This window comes from Musa acuminata, chromosome BXJ1-4 (assembly GCF_036884655.1).
Source record: "Musa acuminata AAA Group cultivar baxijiao chromosome BXJ1-4, Cavendish_Baxijiao_AAA, whole genome shotgun sequence".
NCBI lineage: Eukaryota > Viridiplantae > Streptophyta > Magnoliopsida > Zingiberales > Musaceae > Musa > Musa acuminata.
The window spans coordinates 34016738-34033710 of NC_088330.1; the positions used below are offsets into that span (position 1 = coordinate 34016738).

Genomic DNA, 16973 nt, shown 5'->3' on the forward strand with positions numbered 1-16973 from the left:
ATACTCCCTAAATTTTTTGTGAGAGTTATCTACCAGATGGCTTATTTCTTTTGAATGGAAACTTATGTGTAACTTGGATGAACAGTGAAAAGGTGGTGAAGATTAATAGGATTTGAATTGCATGCTTAACTTTAGAATTTGACAAGTTATTTCATAAAATGATCATATTAGTGTTGGCCCATAAAACCTGTTGCAAGTTCAATTGCAAATTAAACCCAAATCTAAAGGCCCATCAAGTAGAATGATTGGATGATCAGGTCATCAAATTCAATCCATCGATATCAGTAGGTAAGTCTGTTCTTTATCACTTTTGCTTAGTGTTTGGCCACATCATTTGCAACAATTTTGATAGCTTTGATAAGTGGGGTTGGCATATTTCTTTCCCCTTGTCAGTTCAGAAGATTCATATGCCATGATATTTAGATACTCCAAGTTTGATAGGGACAATTAGATGCTTGTCAAATTTATTTGGAGAACACCACAGTGACACTACTCTTCAATGCCTTTCTTTCCTTAAATAATCTTCGATTCCTTTCATCACATCTTATCTACAAGTCTTTGTTTGTGATGATTGTTGTACATCATGTGTCTTTCATGTTCTTGGATTTTGATTTAGGAGACTGTGACTTGCCTGATCTGGTGGTGAACTCTCCTGTGAGATGGATTGTTTTGTCTTTGGTTGCTTAGCTTCTGAATCAAAGGAATCTGTGTTCTCCAACTTGCCTTTGTGCTTCACTTTCAGATGGTGCCCAGTGCAGTTATATGTCAGCTCGGTTGGTCACCCATCTCCTCCTGTTCTTGAATCTGCGAAGGCCTAATGAGCTGAGATGGTGATTGTTTCGGTTGATGAAGTAGGAGAGCAGGAGACTGGTGCCTGCCAGGGGCAAAGTACCAACCACCAAGGCAGTCCCACTTGAAGGTTTCGGAAGGCTTCAACCAAATTGTCATGGATCACAATTCTCCTTGTCCATGATGCATTCATTCTACTTCATGTGCTGCATCACCGACTCATTCATCTCACAGAATGGAGTAGGCCACCCATGTCCTTCGCTGCTTGACCTGTAAGTTGCTGCTTTCATTAATGCAGCCCAACTCCTGTGCGGCCATTGATCCATGTCCATGTTTCATGCATGTCACGGTTGTGTTCTTAGTCGATCTCGTTGAAGCAGATTGATGTGGTGGTGCATCAATTCTGCACCAACTTCTCCTCCTCGGCTTCCGCACTGTTTCATCACAGCCAGTGGTTGTGGTCGACATTAATGGCGCAGAGGTGAGCAGCAGCCAGCGGCAGATAACATCAAGCTTTATGCGGAGGGTGGTTGACGGTCTCAACCAACCTGTGGGGTGTGCCTTGTGCGTCCACAAATCGACATGCTCCTCATACATTCCTTAGGGTTCACCATGCAATGATCTGCGAAGGAGCTGCCAGTGATTGGCTCTTCAGTGAGAAAACAAGATTTCAGAACATGGTAATTTCTGATGCATGTCAAATATAGTGAAGTATTCTTCATCATCAGTAGCTCCAATCTGAAAATGAGATGCTTGCATCCATGCAATCCAGTCTCTCTCTCCGCAAGAGGACAGTGAGTTGTGTCTTCCGGCTAATGTATCAGACTTACATGTTCAGAATCCACACTTCTTATGAATGATTCCTTTACTTTCTAAACCTCATAATTCTTTCTCATTAATGTCACTAAGATTCATGCACCACTATTTACAAGATTCATGCACTCATTAATGTCACTAAGTTGGATGACAGAAACAAATTATATCCTAAAGGAATAATAAAGAGCAAGAGTTTTGCTAGGATTTGTCAAGAAAATGCTGTGATCTGAAATCATGAAACCAATCATTTTTTGTCTTACCTAATAATTAAATTGACTGAAGTGGAATTTGCAGATGAGGGAAACATAGAAGAAAAACAAAAACAAAAACCTTTGCATGGAATCAAGATTTTGAGCAATTTCACATCTCAAGATTGTTATTGACAATTTTTTACTGTATATTTTATAAAGTTCTATTGAATCAGAGGAGATAAAATGCACAGCTGATCATCACTTTCTCTTGCAAGCTTCCATGGCAAGACAGCAGATATGTGAAGGACACATGAAACTACAACCAAGAAAAGGCCTGAGACAGTGAACAAACATACATGACTGGATCCAACTCTTGCTGGTACCATTCTCGCTAGTAGCTGAGCCATTATTCCCTTTCATAATTGAAGATAAGAATGTGGATAATTCATGCAATGGTCCAGCCATGGAGGTAGGGCCTCAAGATAAGGATGGTGAACTGTGCCCCAAGGATTTACACTCAATAACTTTCTCCTCCTACCTTGCCAGTTGCAGAGATGATGTTGTAAGCCCACATCCACCACCAATGGTGAGGTCAGGTGGGAGGGAGAGTCAGTCAGTGTGGGACTTGTTTCTGGACTTTTAAGATAAGTTTCTCTGTGATTGGACTGCGATTGGATGGATGCCTTCATCTTCTTATCCACTCAAACAATGCCTTCATCTTTCCAAAAAATCAGTTATTTGGCTGAATAAAAGTTTCTTATTATGATAAGAAAATAATGTAGCAGTAGAGAGAAATTATATGAAATGTTTTTTGACATGATATTTCCCATCCATTTGCATCCAAAGCAAACATTTCTCCTCCTGTGAATTCATGTGACCATTTCCCCCACTGATGTCCATGAAATGATTGAAGCAAAAGAGTGAGATTCCTCTTGCCAACGGTTTTTTGGATCTTTGTCTCTCTCTCTCTCTCTCTCTCTCTCTCTCTTTCAAGATTTCTTCTTTTCAAAGCTTTTCAAACTCTCTCTCTCTCTCTCTTAAAATTCTCCAATATTGTGAAGCTCCTAGTCTTAATTAGCCAATATAATATAGCTTTGTGCATGCTAAAGATGACAAGTATTTTTTTAAAAAAATCTTAATTATAAATATGTCTAATATTTAAAGACTTGGAAAATAAATCTACTTGATTGATAAAAAAAATTTAATTTAAAACATTTCTAATTGAATGAAAAAAATCCTTATAAATTAAATATTAGGTATATAATAAATATCTCATGTATAAGTTTTTTGGAATGTGTTGCAGAAGAAAAAAAAATAAGACCTAAAATTTTCTCCAATGGATATATAGAATTCATATGAAAATATTTCTCAATTTATACGAGAAAATATTCAAAAACACCTTAGGCTCATGTTTGATTTAATTCAAGAGAGATTTTTCTTTCTTGTATCATTAACACTTAGTGAAAATTTTGCTCTATATAAATCTTGTGTTCACTATTTTTAAGTTTATGTTTTACTTGCTTAGACTCGATTTGGTTTAGTCTAACGTAATCGTCTTCACCGTATAATTATAACCGCATCACACCATTAAGTTAAGAAAAGATACATTTTAAGGATTTATATGATATTTCTTATGAAACTGTTCATGTTAGCATGGAATAACATTTTGAGTGTCATGATCACTTGTTGAGCACATGCTTTGGATTCCTTTACTGCAATGAAGAATATATCCCCAAGTAATGTCATCTTTGGATGCTTAATTATGTGTCCATAATTGTGAAACAACTTTTCACATGGTGAGGCCAATGAAAAATGGAAGAGAGAGAGAGAGACACAGAGAGACAGAGAGAGAGGAGGACAAATAGTTGGATGCCCAACCTAGTAAGTAAGCTAGGTATCATGTGATGGATGTGTTGATGCCTTAATAAAAGTGGTATCCCCATTGCATGAGGGCCATTGCCTTTGGAGGATCCATTAGTCTCCAATTTATGGAATGAAAGGGTTGATAAGCATCCACTTTTTTCTTTTTTTGCCTTGTTGGAGAAAACTTCACATGCATATATATTCCTCCAAAATTAATGATTTTTTATATCCATTTCAATAATTTTAAATGTAAAGTCTGTGTTTTTCAATCATTATTCGACACACCTTAGAGACTCAATATGATATTAAAAATACTAAAGCTAATTCAACTTAAATATTTTTATTTTGTAATAGAAAAGGTAAATCCAAAATGAACTTTTTGTTGGTGTTCTTTCTATGGCCCGACCAAGAACAAGTTAGGTTCAATGTATTATTGAGGTGGTTTAGTAGGGAAAATGTCACTTTCAATTGGCTTTTTCTTTGATTCCTCATCCCCATTTATATACTCTCACTATTCATTAACAATACAAATATTAATCTAAAAACCCCTATCAAAATGTCATTAGGCTCCGACTTAATCTTTGTATGTGTTTCAAATCCTATTTCTTGCATGCATAAAATATATACCCTTCACTACAGTCAGAATTAATTTTTGTACTAAATAATCGGGATATTATCATTTATTCGGTCAAAATTATATTTTAAGTTAGTGTAAATCCGAAATAAGGGTATTTACACTGATTTTAATTTTAATTTAGATTTATTTTCTTCTTTATGGTAGCAAAATCCAAAGCAATACAGTGGTCCAAAGCAATATGGACCCACCCATCCAAATCGGAGTCATAGTGGCATTAGAAACGACTTAATGGCGAAGCCGAAGGGAGCGGTGGCCACATGATCGCGATGCAGCCATCACCTGCGCACGACCCAAGAAAGCCACCCGGGAGGGGCACCAAGACCCAACCGCAGCCGTCCGATCGAGATCCCACGGCGAGCGTCTCATCTCCCGGCCCGCTCATTAAATCATCGAAGGGGGACCGCGGGGGCCCCGCCGCCGGAAGCCGTCTCCTCGGGGAGGCGGAGCGACGCCAACGCTGTCGGCGTCGGGACGAAAACGACCACGTGGTAACGGAGTCCGTCAGCACTCGAGGGCGTTTCAGTCATTTCACGTTTCCGTTAATTCTATTACCGATCGACCCGAACCCAATAAATCGGACCCGGTCGGGTTCGTTGTTGATGCCGACTTGCCATGAATTCTTGCCGTAGCCAATTGCTACAATTATGGCTTTCGGTGATCTGAGATTGATTGGAGCCACCAATCCCTCATTATTGGCTATTTTATATTATGTTGTACAGGTAATTGAAACTCTAATTCATATTAATAATTATTGGATCTTTCTGGCTATTTTTGAGAAGCATCATTTTTTACAAAAAAATCATTTATAATATTTTTTTTTCTCTTTTCTTGTGGATCTGTCTATACGATAAATCGATCTCGTTATAACATAATATAAAAATATTTAGTATAATATTTTTATACATGTTATAGTGTTTTAAGTAATATTAGGAAAAACATTATACCATGATAATATAATACTTTTTTATTTTTTTTAATAATATTAGAAAATATAATATAGTATAAAAATACTAAAACATATTATTTTAATATTAAATATAAAAATATTATAACTAGACTAGTTCATAGAAAAGAAAAAAAAAGATCATTGGGGGTATTTAATGTATTAGGGAAAAACGAAAAAAATAAATAGAAAATGTTTTTTTCGAGAATTCACCTAAAATTATTTAAAAAATATATTGTGAGGTTAAAAATATTAATTATATAGAAAAAGAAAAAGAAATGGAAAGCAACAACAACAACAACAGGAGAGACGAGTGGGAAGGATGGGGTCTATTATTACTTGACCAGATCAGGCGGGCCCACGGTAATAACTCAACCCCTCATCTCTAAGTAATGTTTTGGGGTGATTACATGGAGGAGCTACGGTTGAGGAGGCACCATCATCATCAGCCATTTGACCGTCATGTACTCTTCTCCCTCCTTCGCTTTCCTCTACAACGGCAGTAGGGCCTCCTGGATCGTCTTTGTCGACCTTTCCATCGAGCTTTAAGGGCAACAAAAGAATGGGGTCATGACCTGGCTTACGGAGGCGTTAACATGCCATGCCGTGGGTTTATTTGTGCGTGGGATCCGCTTTAATCGCCTTGCACGTTGTTACCCTTCCGTGGAGGAGGAGGGAGGAGGGAGGAGGGAGGAGGAGGCCCATGCTACAGCTGTTGCAACGTATGCTTGTCTCCCTCCCCCTCGCTTTCCCTGTTCACAGTCTCAGAGAAATATAGATATATTTCCTGCACCTCCGGCTACTATCAACCGGGTCGAAAGGCTGGGCCACCACACGGCAGAAGGGCGACCATCATGGGATCGCAAGGCTGTGAGCTGCAGGGGTGAGCAAGAAGGTGAAGCAACTTCTGTGGGTGGTGTTATTTACTTGTGGGAGACTTGCATGCATGAATGATGTTACCAACCAGGCTTGAGGTGGGAGAGCATGTGGGGGGAGGGATAAATTTACTCGAGATATTCCATGCCGACGGTGCAAGATTACTTCTCTTTCTTGCACAGTACTCTCTCTCTCTCTCTCTCTCTCTCTTCCCCTCTTGCTTCAGGTACAAACCTGAGCTTATATCTGATCTATCTTTCTCTCTCTCTGCACTGTCCTTTGGGTGTTAACTATTCTTAGGCACAAAGTAAGCCTCCCTGACAACGCAGCATCTCGTTTGTTTTATCATTTGCCATCTCTTCTCTCTCCTCTTTCTCACATCATCATCAGCATCATCATCTGCCCCCCTCCCTCGCCTTCTTTCTACTCCCTGGCATTCCATTATCTCTTCTCTCTTTCACGTCGTTGGATCTTTCTTTCTCTCCCACTCCCCTTCGTGTTCTTCAACCTTCACCCCCCACCCCCCAACCCTCCCCCCGCGCGGGGGGTCTGTTGCATGGTGAGCTGAATTACTCAGCGTTTTGTTAGGAGAAGAGGTATTAGTTTTCTGTCTAAGCTGGGTTTGGAATTGGATCTCTCTCTCTCTCTCTCTCTCTCTCTCTTTCCAGTTGTTTGTGCTCCCATCTTTTTCACCCCTTCATGTACTGGGCTCCTTTTCCAATTCTCCGACTGCGCCAATCCCCACTCCCTCCCCTCTGTCTCCCCGCTGAGGTGTGAGAGAGAGAGAGAGGAGGAGGAGGAGGGAGTCGGTGTACCGATCAAGCCACGCACTGTGGTAATAGAGAGTAGCGGATTGCTCAAAAGCGTAGAAGAGGAGAGCAAATAATAATAAATCCAAGGACATGCAGCAACAGCAGCAGCAGCAGCAGCAGCAAGGAGGGGCCACGTACGGGTTGCCGCCCTCCGAAATGGCCCCATTCTCAACCTCTGCGGTCGGCCCCGGGGCGCCCCTGCTCGGAATTCCCGGCCCCGATCCCCTCCAGCAGCAGCAGCCGCTGGCCGAGACTGCGTCGCCCATCAGCAGCCGACCACCTCCAGCTGGAAGCGCGCCCTCTGCCGATTTTGACGAGCTAGTCCCCGCTGTGGCCGGCAACTTCCCCGACGACGTGGTCCTTGCGGCGGGCGACGACGCCGAGAGGGGTACCGGCGCCACCGCCAACCGATGGCCGCGGCAGGAGACCGTCGCCCTGCTCAAGATCCGTTCCGAGATGGACGCGGTCTTCCGGGACGCCACCCTCAAGGGCCCTCTCTGGGAGGAGGTCTCCAGGTAATTAAAGTCCTTCACGATTCCCACTGCATGCTCCCCTTTGACACCGCCACCAGAATGTGGAGCCTTCCCCTTCACAGAATTCACGGATCTCTGATGCTTCGATCGAGACGCAGACATGGGCTTCCGACCTCCCTTTAACGGTTTCCTTGCAACCGACTTCAGCGCTCCATTACTGCGACTTCAGAGCTCCTCCTCTCTTCTTCTAAACCTCCTCACATCCCACCCACTCCTTTCTCTCTCTCCTTCCCAAGTTATAGCGGTCTCCGAATTCGATGACTGCTGCTTCAGATCCGCTACACCAATCCCGATCCAGTCCTTGGTTTCCAAGCGTCTAAGATTCCCAGATGCAGAAGCAGCATAGCATGCATTCCCTCGCTCCTCCCCTCGAGGCCACTACTCATTATGACGACTGCTTCTTGCTTTCTCCCTTTTCCGTCACAACTGTATTCGAGGTGGGGGGGAGTTCATAATTGTAATATAATCGGATTAAGATGCTTTGTGCGTCTGTCGAGGTATAATGTAATCATGATCATCTCGTTTTTCCTGCGGCCATTTGCCTTTTCATTGTTGTGCTGCTTGTTTCTCTTTTATGGGTCCTTACTCTATTAGCCTCGTCTGCTGCGGCTGTTGCGTATAATTGTGGTTACCTTGTCGACAGGAAGCTGGCGGAGTTGGGCTACAAGAGAAGCGCCAAGAAGTGCAAGGAGAAATTTGAGAACGTGCACAAGTACTACAAGCGCACCAAAGACGGCCGGGCCGGACGGCAGGACGGCAAGAGCTACCGCTTCTTTAGTCAGCTAGAAGCCCTCCACAGCGGCAGCGCTGCCGCCTTTCCTCCTCCTGCCGTCGCTGCTTCGTCCGCCTTCAGTGCCGCCATGGCGGGCCCACCACCCGGGAGAGCTCAGCCTATCTCTTCCGTGGCCCCACCGACCATGGCGATGCCAACCAGGGCGGTTATGCCCGAGATGACCCCTCCCCTCGGTGGCCTCCAAGGAATCTCGAGCCTGGCCACAGGCGGCGGCGCCGCCGCCGCCATGGGAATCAGCTTCTCCTCGAATTCGTCCTCTTCGTCGTCGTCCGAGTCTGACGAGGAGACGGAAGAGGCCGCGGAGAGACAGGAAGGGAGAAAGCGGAAGCACAGCGGCCGTGGGTCGGGAAATAGCCGGAAGATGATGGCATTCTTCGATCGGTTGATGAGGCAGGTGATGGAGCGGCAGGAGGTGATGCAGCAGCGGTTCTTGGAGGCCATCGAGAAGAGAGAGCAGGACAGGATGATACGAGATGAGGCGTGGCGGAGGCAGGAGATGGCGCGGCTGAACCGCGAGCAGGAGGTCTTAGCGCAGGAGCGCGCCATGGCGGCGTCACGGGACACCGCCATAATCTCCTACCTGCAGAAAATAAGCGGCCAGACCTTCCGGGTGCCCGCCATGCCTGCCACCCCCATCTCCATCGTGCCGCTTCCCCCCCATCAGCCATCGCATGCTCCGCCGCCACAACCAGCGGCTCCCCAGCAACAACTACACCCCCCACCGCTGCAGCAGCAGAAACCGGTACAGCCACTCCCTCAGAAGCACGAGGTTCAGCGACACCTCCAAAGCAGCGAGATCGCTCACCACCAGCCGTCGTCCGCAACGGAGTCTGTCCCAGGTTCGGAGCCTCAGGATGCGGTCGGACGTGCGAGCCTGCAGGAGGCCATGTCGTCATCCTCCCGGTGGCCAAAGGCGGAGGTACATGCACTGATCAAGATCCGGAGCGCGCTGGAGTCCAAATTCCAAGATGCTGGGCCGAAGGGGCCACTATGGGAAGAGATCTCCGCCAGAATGCAGCAGCTCGGCTACAACCGGAGAGCCAAGCGGTGCAAGGAGAAGTGGGAGAACATCAACAAGTACTTCAAGAAGGTGAAGGAGAGCAACAAGCTTCGGCCCGAGGACTCCAAGACCTGCCCTTACTTCCACCAACTGGATACCCTCTACCGCAACAGGCTCCTTGGAAGCAGCAGTGGCAGCGGCAGCGGCAGCACTGCGGGAATTCAAGGGCAGCAGGGCCACGAAACCAATCCCCCTTCCAGTCAGCAACAAGGTAACGCGCTAACGATCATGCCACAACAGAAGGCATCACCACCACCGCCACAGTCACCGCCGCAGCAGCAACCTGCCACAGAGGTTGAAAGCAATAATGGGAAGAGCAGCAGCGACAACAATCAAAACGGTGGGAACTCCGAGGGTGGCGAGGGTCCAGGTGGTTCAGAGGTACCGACTAGCAACGGAGAGCTCTCCCCGAGCTTCTTCGATGTGGGATTGAAGAAGGTAACCATTGCTCCCTAAGGGTTTATGCTTCTTCGCTGATGGATCACAATGTGATGGACCGGTATTGCATTGAAGCCAGAAGACATTGTGAAGGAGTTGATGGGGGAACCGCCACAGCAATCTGTGATGGACGACTACGAAAAATTGGACGAAGCTGACAGCATCAACCTCGACCAAGACGACGACGAAGACGACGACGACGATGACGAGGCTAGAAAAATGCAGTACAAGATACAGTTCCAGAGGCAAAACGTGAGCGCCGGAGGCGGAGGGAACGAATCGGCGGCCGCAGCGACTGCAGGCTCCTTCTTGGCCATCGTCCAATAGATTCTACCGACAACCATCCATGACCGTACATGCTGCTTTCTCCTCCGTGCATGCATCCTCACCACCACCACCACCACCACCAACATAATCCCAATTCTGTGCGTCTTATAGTCATCTCATCAATCCGTCCTTTGCAATTTATTGATTTGTTTGTGGAATAAGAATCCTCGCCGGGCCAACGGCGAGGGCAGACGTTGACCAGCGGAGGTAATAACACAGCAAGCATTCACTACTAGTGGTAGAAGAGAGTCTTAGAGACAGAGAAATAAGGAGAATTCTGTATTGTGGAGTATACATGGAAATGTGGTAAATCAGAACAAAAATTGTCAAAACATCTCACTGTCTCAACATCTCAAATCTCTCTTATCTACTTCACACTACAATTTTAGTTCCTGTACTGTGAGAGAAAAAGTAGTAGAACAGCTTTTCTACACTGTTTCTCTCTCTGTTGATGATTTGATGTGCACTGTCACAGTGATTCTTGATGTTGCTGAAGAGTACTTTTTATCTGCCAAGGACTTGAGTGAGCTACAGTGAGAATCCAGTAAGGTAACAACAAAAGAGGAGATGGATGAGCATGGAGAGAGAGGGAAAATTAGGAGAGTTGAGGTGCCTTTTGTGAGGAGATTGCAAGGAGTCAATCTGTGTCAACATTTCTTTATGACATGATCTATTTTATCCTCAGCTCTCTCTGCTTTGTGGCAGCAGCAGCAGCAGCAGAGGGAGAAATGGTAGCAGACACAGCAAGTCTTGGCAGTAAGTCTCAGTTCTTTGTGTTCCCAGAATGCCCTCCTTTTTGTTACATGTAGTGTTGATCTGAATTGCCCAAATGATCCCCTCACTCACTATTTGCTTCCTTGCTGCCTAAATTTAGTCTACAGATTTGAGTTCATTTTCTCAATCTTTTTATTTCCTTATTTTTTTGCTTTATATTCTCTTCGCCTTATCATATATATCTTCTCTCAATCATTGTTGGAATTAAGAAAGATCTTATTTGATCTTTTGTCCTCAAAAGGAAAAAAAAGATTGATACAATTTCAGTTGAATTTTAATTTATCATGGGTGAATCAACCGAGTTCAATATAATTTACTATATTTTATATTTTGAAGTTATTGAGATAATTTTTTATGAGAAAGTGTCTATTTTCCTAAGATTTTTTTATTTTTTTTCTAATAGACGTAAATGATATATCATTTACATATTTTCAAGTCGTATTAAACCATATCAAAGTAATAAAGATATCGCTAATTATATTAAAGTATGTTCTAATCAAATCAGGGTTTATTTTCGAGCTCAATATTGAGAGCATATCTAACAGAACCCCTACGATGCTTAAGTTAGAAATGGATTTTGACGGGTTGGATTTTTTATTTTTCGAGAGTACTTTTATTTCTAATAGACGTAAATGATATATCATTTACATATTTTCAAGTCGTAATAAACCATATCAAAGTAATAAAGATATCGCCAATTGTATTAAAGTAGGTTTACTTTCGAGCTCAATATCGAGAGCATATCCAACGGAACCCTTACGATGCTTAAGTTAGAAATGGACTTTGACGGGTTGGATTTTTTCTTTTTCGAGAGTGCTTTTTGTTGCGACGTTCATCGAACCAAAATTATGATTAGACTTGTGATCATGAGATTGTACATCGAACCGTTAACATTATGATTGTGAGGTAACTGCTCATCTTGACATGAAGGATCACTGATTGGTATCTAGTTGAATGAGTTATACATGTATGCGAGTCACCATCTACGTCGTCATCATCGTGGGACAGAGACCGAATTAACACATCATTCAAAAATGAATACGATGTGTCATCTAACGGACTACATCTTAATGTCACTAAGAAATGCTATGTATCATTGCAATTATCGAGTTGAAGTTAGCAACCTCTTACCATCGAATCGCGCAGTGATCAGTCGATCAGAGAGAAGGGGTGTCATCATTCAAATGACCGATCCATGCAAAGAACATCGGCCACGTAACCCTGAGAGCCCTCCTCGTTCACTCTCGCTGTCTGTATCTACATGGCTGCTTGTGAAGCTTAAAAGAAGAGGAAACAGTGAAGTCAGTCCCCAGCCGTTCTCACATGCAGTTGCGGGATCATTGAACTCCACATGCTCGACACTTAATATATCTTATCTTTCTGATCCTTTTGGATCATCAAGCTCGCAGCAGTGCATGCATGTGACTCCGGTTGTGGATTGCAGCTGCTGCAGGCATCAGGCAAATGATAACTCCTGCGTGAGGTCCACAGTGTGGGTGTGAGGGCAAGTGTTTGCGGAGGGAGAGATGAACAGAGAGGTAAGGGAAGGTGAAAACTTGAAGGAAGCATGTTACAGGCACACACACACACACACTCTCTCTCTCTCTCTATGTGAGTGTGTTATAATAAGTCTTTCTTTACGATTTCCGCAGATCCAACGCCACCTTGGAACGAGGAAGCAGTGTGTGTATTTAAACCTGATGGGAGGCATCATTGAAACGTACGCCGACTCCAAAAGGGGGGTTTTGCCTTGTTTATTCGTGCAGTTTGGATCATATGATGCATCGCATGGGGAGTTGCAGCAGCTCTCCTCTTTCTCGGCATTGTACGATGGCGAATTCTAATTATGATCATGCGAGCATCACTACGTACAATAATATTCTGCCCACTATGCTATTGCTATTGCTATTGCTATTATGAATCCATTGCAAGTGAAGTCCTGTGTAGCTTTTGAGTCGTGATTTTAACAATAAATAATTTCACATCATCTTCCAACAGGACGAATCATTCACGCCTACTTAAACAAATCAAAACTAAACTAGTAGGATGATATCCATAGGATGAGGTAAGCCTGACTATACTTGGCTTCAAATAATAATCGAATCAAATTAAAATCAGAACTGAATTGGGTTGGAATCAGATTCTCAATTTTTAAAAATCAAAGCTAAGGCTAATGATTTTTTTTTAATTTTAGATTATTTTTTAATTTAAAAAATAATAATAATAAATGACGAATGAAATCGAAACCAAAATAACATCAATAGTTCTTGAGTCCAATTTCGATACTAATTCTGTATGATTCTGTTTTCAGAATCGTCGGTTTTGAAACCCTCACCGATAATTAATGAAAAAAATATAAAAACCAAGAATGAGCTAAAATTTGAGTTCCTAAAATTAGATCAATATTCAAAGTTCATTGCTACACTTACATTGATAAAAGATTAATCAAATGGTGATAAGAATATGATATAACAATAGCTAATGCCAATCACACGAAATTTCCCCATTAAATCTTATAAATTTAAGCATGTGTGATTATTGATCACCCAATCAAAATTCTTATGATGGTATCAGTTCAGGTCATGAGTTTGAAATCTGCATTTATTTATATTTATATTCAATCCAAAGATATTTGGCATATCACATGAGTTGAAGCTTCTTAGAGCCGGTCGTTTTAGCATTCAACAAAGGAATCTACATCAAATCAAAAGCCACACTCGAAAGATGCGTGATCGAACAAAAGGCTTCGGTGGTGACTATCTGATGATAGTGCCAACTCGCATGACAACATTAATTTAGTATGTGGAGAAGAAGAGCACATCAACTAAAGCCAAACCATTTATTTGCACGCATTTAGCATTGAATTCCAGACAAAACTAACCTTATTTGACTTTGCTTTGGCTTATTTTATTACAAAAAATGAACTCTATATAAGATTAAAACAGTACAAGCAGAAAATAGATGTGAGAGGGGAAAAGCACATTGAAAATATTTTTGTCACAAGATGAAGCCTTATGTATATTTTTCTCTTTCGCATTAGGTACATAGAAGAAGAAGAAGAAGATAAAATGAACATTGATTTGAGAAACAAAATAATGCATGTGAAAAAGATAATTATTCTTATTTGACTTGATATTTAAAAGTGACATTTGGCCTAAACAGACGCAATCAGAAGTTAGAAAGAAGCCATTTGGATGACAGGATGAATCGACCAACAATTTTCAAGAGAGATATCAACTCTCATAAAACTAATCTCACCTCTCACCAATATAATGTGTATGAGAGGTGACATCATCCCCCTTAAATAACATCGTTCATAAGAGAATCTCTACTATAAAGAGTTTCCAGCTTTCGTACACGCCACAATTTTGGTGGTTAACTAAGATCTACAAGATGGCAATTATCTTGCAATCCTGTGAGCATCTAACGAATACATTCAGCAAGCATATTTGCCAGCCAAGAGACCAGCACCAAATTGATATATTAGAGGGTTAGGGTTAGCTCATCACTTTCTGGACCTGCAGATTGTTTAGCTGTAATGCCAACATCCAAATCATGCATTGATGGCAACAAAGGCATTGAAAAGTCAAGTGATGATAGCAAAACAGGGGAATAAAGCCTTTGTATAATGAGCAACATGCTGCCTGATAAGAAAGCATGATGTGATCATCAATATATGAACAAGCAGGAGGAGCAGTACATCTTTTCCACTTAGGGATGCTGATCCAAACTCAACTCTCAACAAGCAAATTAACGACCAATCTCTATTATACTAGTGGGTCATTGTCATCCACTCCATGAGTAGATCTGAAGGTGGCACGAGTGTGTCTCCCTTGATGAGTACAAGGAGAATATATATTGGAAGAAACTTGCTGTGACTCTCACCATCAACACCAGTTTGGTGCTGGCCTTGATCTGAAGATCTAATTGAAAATTTTCACTATACTTCAAATTGTCAAGGAAGAAATTATTCTGATTCCATCCATTACTCACTCTATGCATATAGTATTGAAGGTCTATTTCCAGTCTCCACAGTTTCCAGAGGAGCACACAGATCATTTTAACTTCACTGTTAGGTTTACATGATGACAGAATCTCACCAGGATCCCACAATAGGCTACTAGTAATCAGACTCTAATAGATCATAAGCATACATGAGCACAGGATGTTATTTCTTCTGGTGATCAGCATCTCTTACAACACAGTCTTCAATGTCAGCTTCGGAGCAAAGATGATTCTTATTATTTGAGAAGAAAAGCCCTTCTTTGATTACCTGAATATATTCTTCTCACCACTGATAACAGACTGAGCAGAATCTTCTACCACAATATGAAATCCTACAAAGTTCCTTGTGTGTGGATCTGATGATATGGCTGATGAAGGGTGGTGAGTCTCTACGCAACTGTGCTGCAGGCAATCAACTGTAAAACTTATGGGAATAAACCCTGCATTTAGATGACAATTTATTGAGATTAAAGGAGCCAGTTAATGAAAGAGTGGTCGGCTTAAAGGAAAAGCAAGGTCTAGCTAAAGCTGGGGGAGGGTTGAGTTTTTTCCAGCTTGCTGTGCCAGAGGAGGATAATGCCCCATGTTACTCCCTTCATCCTTTGTTCCCCACTTGTTGCACCTCTTGCACATGGCTTCATTCACCCATCAATTGACACCAGCATGGACCCCTCAACACCCAACTTAACTTGAGAATTTTACTGCTTATTCCTTGTTCACATATTCCCTTCCAGATGCAGATATGCAATGCATTCCCTCCTTTAATATCAGTAGAATAAACAAATCTCAGCTTTTGCAAAGACTAAAAGCTTGGCTTGCAGAGATGATGATATTTGTGGCATGCATGAAAAGGATGGTACTCAGGTTGGCTGTACCACTCAAAGCTTGTGACATCACCCATTTTTACAGCTGAGTTGTAATGGTAAAAAGAGTTGGGACCTTGGAGACAATCTTATCCCAACAAAACATTTCACCTTATGGCATTCCTTACTTTCTGAAAGTGAGAGGGACACTTCATGTGGTCATTATCATAGGTAACACCCCCCCAGTTCATCTTCATCTTTTATGATATTTAATGACAAAGTTGTCACTCAAGACTTAATCTATTAGTACAAAAGTGATGGATGGATAAAGGCCTCAGTGATTATCCTAACTTTTGAACAAGGGGAATCTTTCAGACTTAATATAGTAGCAGTAATCACATGTGACAAGAATAATCAGTAAAGAAGAAAAGGGTGCTCTAGTTTATTTGATCATCATGCTTGCAAAGCCAATTTTTTTTTATTGATGAGAAGTTCAAGTGTCCATAACTATTCCACTTGAAGAAAAGAACATCACAGATACATTGAATGTGATATTTGATAAATAATGATCTTATCCCATTAACTCGGTGCATTGTGTGTTGCTTACTGAATTAGTTTATATCTATATCTGAAGCATATTAAAACCACATGACACTGGAATATATGTTTACTATCTCTATCCTAGTCTTCTACCTCATTCAGAACCTTATCTGTCATCATTTGATGCATAGATCTATCATTCATCCTCTATTCTACTTTCGCTGACTTCTTCTCCCTTGATTTTAATTTCTTCTGTTAAATATAATGACAGTACACATATAATCTACCATTAGGAAGTCAATCTAAATTACAATGTGTGATGTGCAGAAGAAAGCAGATCCACTGAACTGATTTTTTTCCTTGATCTCCTAATATGAACCAACATGAAGACTGGTATCCAGTCACAAAGTCTGATGGCAAGAACATGTCTAACCACTCAATATTCCACCTAATTTGGTTGGTTTCTTCATTGTCATCTCTTAAATTTTGCCTACAGAGGGGCTTTCATTATTCTAAATCTGCTGTGCAGTATCTAGGATTTACCATTAGAACATCAATTACAGATCCAGTGATTTATCCCTTTAAATAAGCCATTCCCACAAACACAAAAGCAAAAAAACATGATGCGATGAACAATTGTCCATGCAGAAAAATCAACCGCAGAAGTGCTTCTTTCAAGCAAACAAACTAATAGAAACTATATTGGCACTCCTTGTTTCTAAGGTAAAATAAAGCTTCATGTTCTGGCAACTACTATCAAATTCTTGCAGAAA

General features: G+C 42.0%; 1 protein-coding gene across 3 annotated transcripts; it reads left to right on the forward strand.

The window, feature by feature from the left end:
• Positions 1 to 5980: 5980 nt before the first annotated feature.
• LOC135581752 (trihelix transcription factor GTL1-like) lies at positions 5981 to 10563 on the forward strand. 3 transcript variants are annotated; one of them, XM_065175827.1, is made up of 3 exons: positions 5981 to 7442; positions 8104 to 9751; positions 9827 to 10563. In XM_065175827.1, the coding sequence occupies exons 1-3, from the start codon at positions 7018 to 7020 to the stop codon at positions 10076 to 10078; spliced, it is 2325 nt and encodes a 774-aa protein (XP_065031899.1). In that variant the 5' UTR covers positions 5981 to 7017; the 3' UTR covers positions 10079 to 10563. The 3 variants fall into 3 exon arrangements, with proteins under 3 accessions (XP_065031899.1, XP_009389204.2, XP_065031900.1); XM_009390929.3 differs by having other exon boundaries at positions 6372 to 7442; positions 9831 to 10563; XM_065175828.1 differs by lacking the exon at positions 5981 to 7442 and adding an exon at positions 7766 to 7957.
• Positions 10564 to 16973: the final 6410 nt, after the last annotated feature.

Excerpts from the sequence above, each read along its gene's own strand:
- LOC135581752 (XM_065175827.1), top strand. The coding sequence starts at position 7,018 with ATGCAGCAACAGCAGCAGCAGCAGCAGCAGCAAGGAGGGGCCACGTAC. Across the intron at positions 7,443-8,103 it reads CTCTGGGAGGAGGTCTCCAG|GAAGCTGGCGGAGTTGGGCT; the intron begins GTAATTAAAGTC and ends CCTTGTCGACAG. Across the intron at positions 9,752-9,826 it reads TCGATGTGGGATTGAAGAAG|CCAGAAGACATTGTGAAGGA; the intron begins GTAACCATTGCT and ends ATTGCATTGAAG.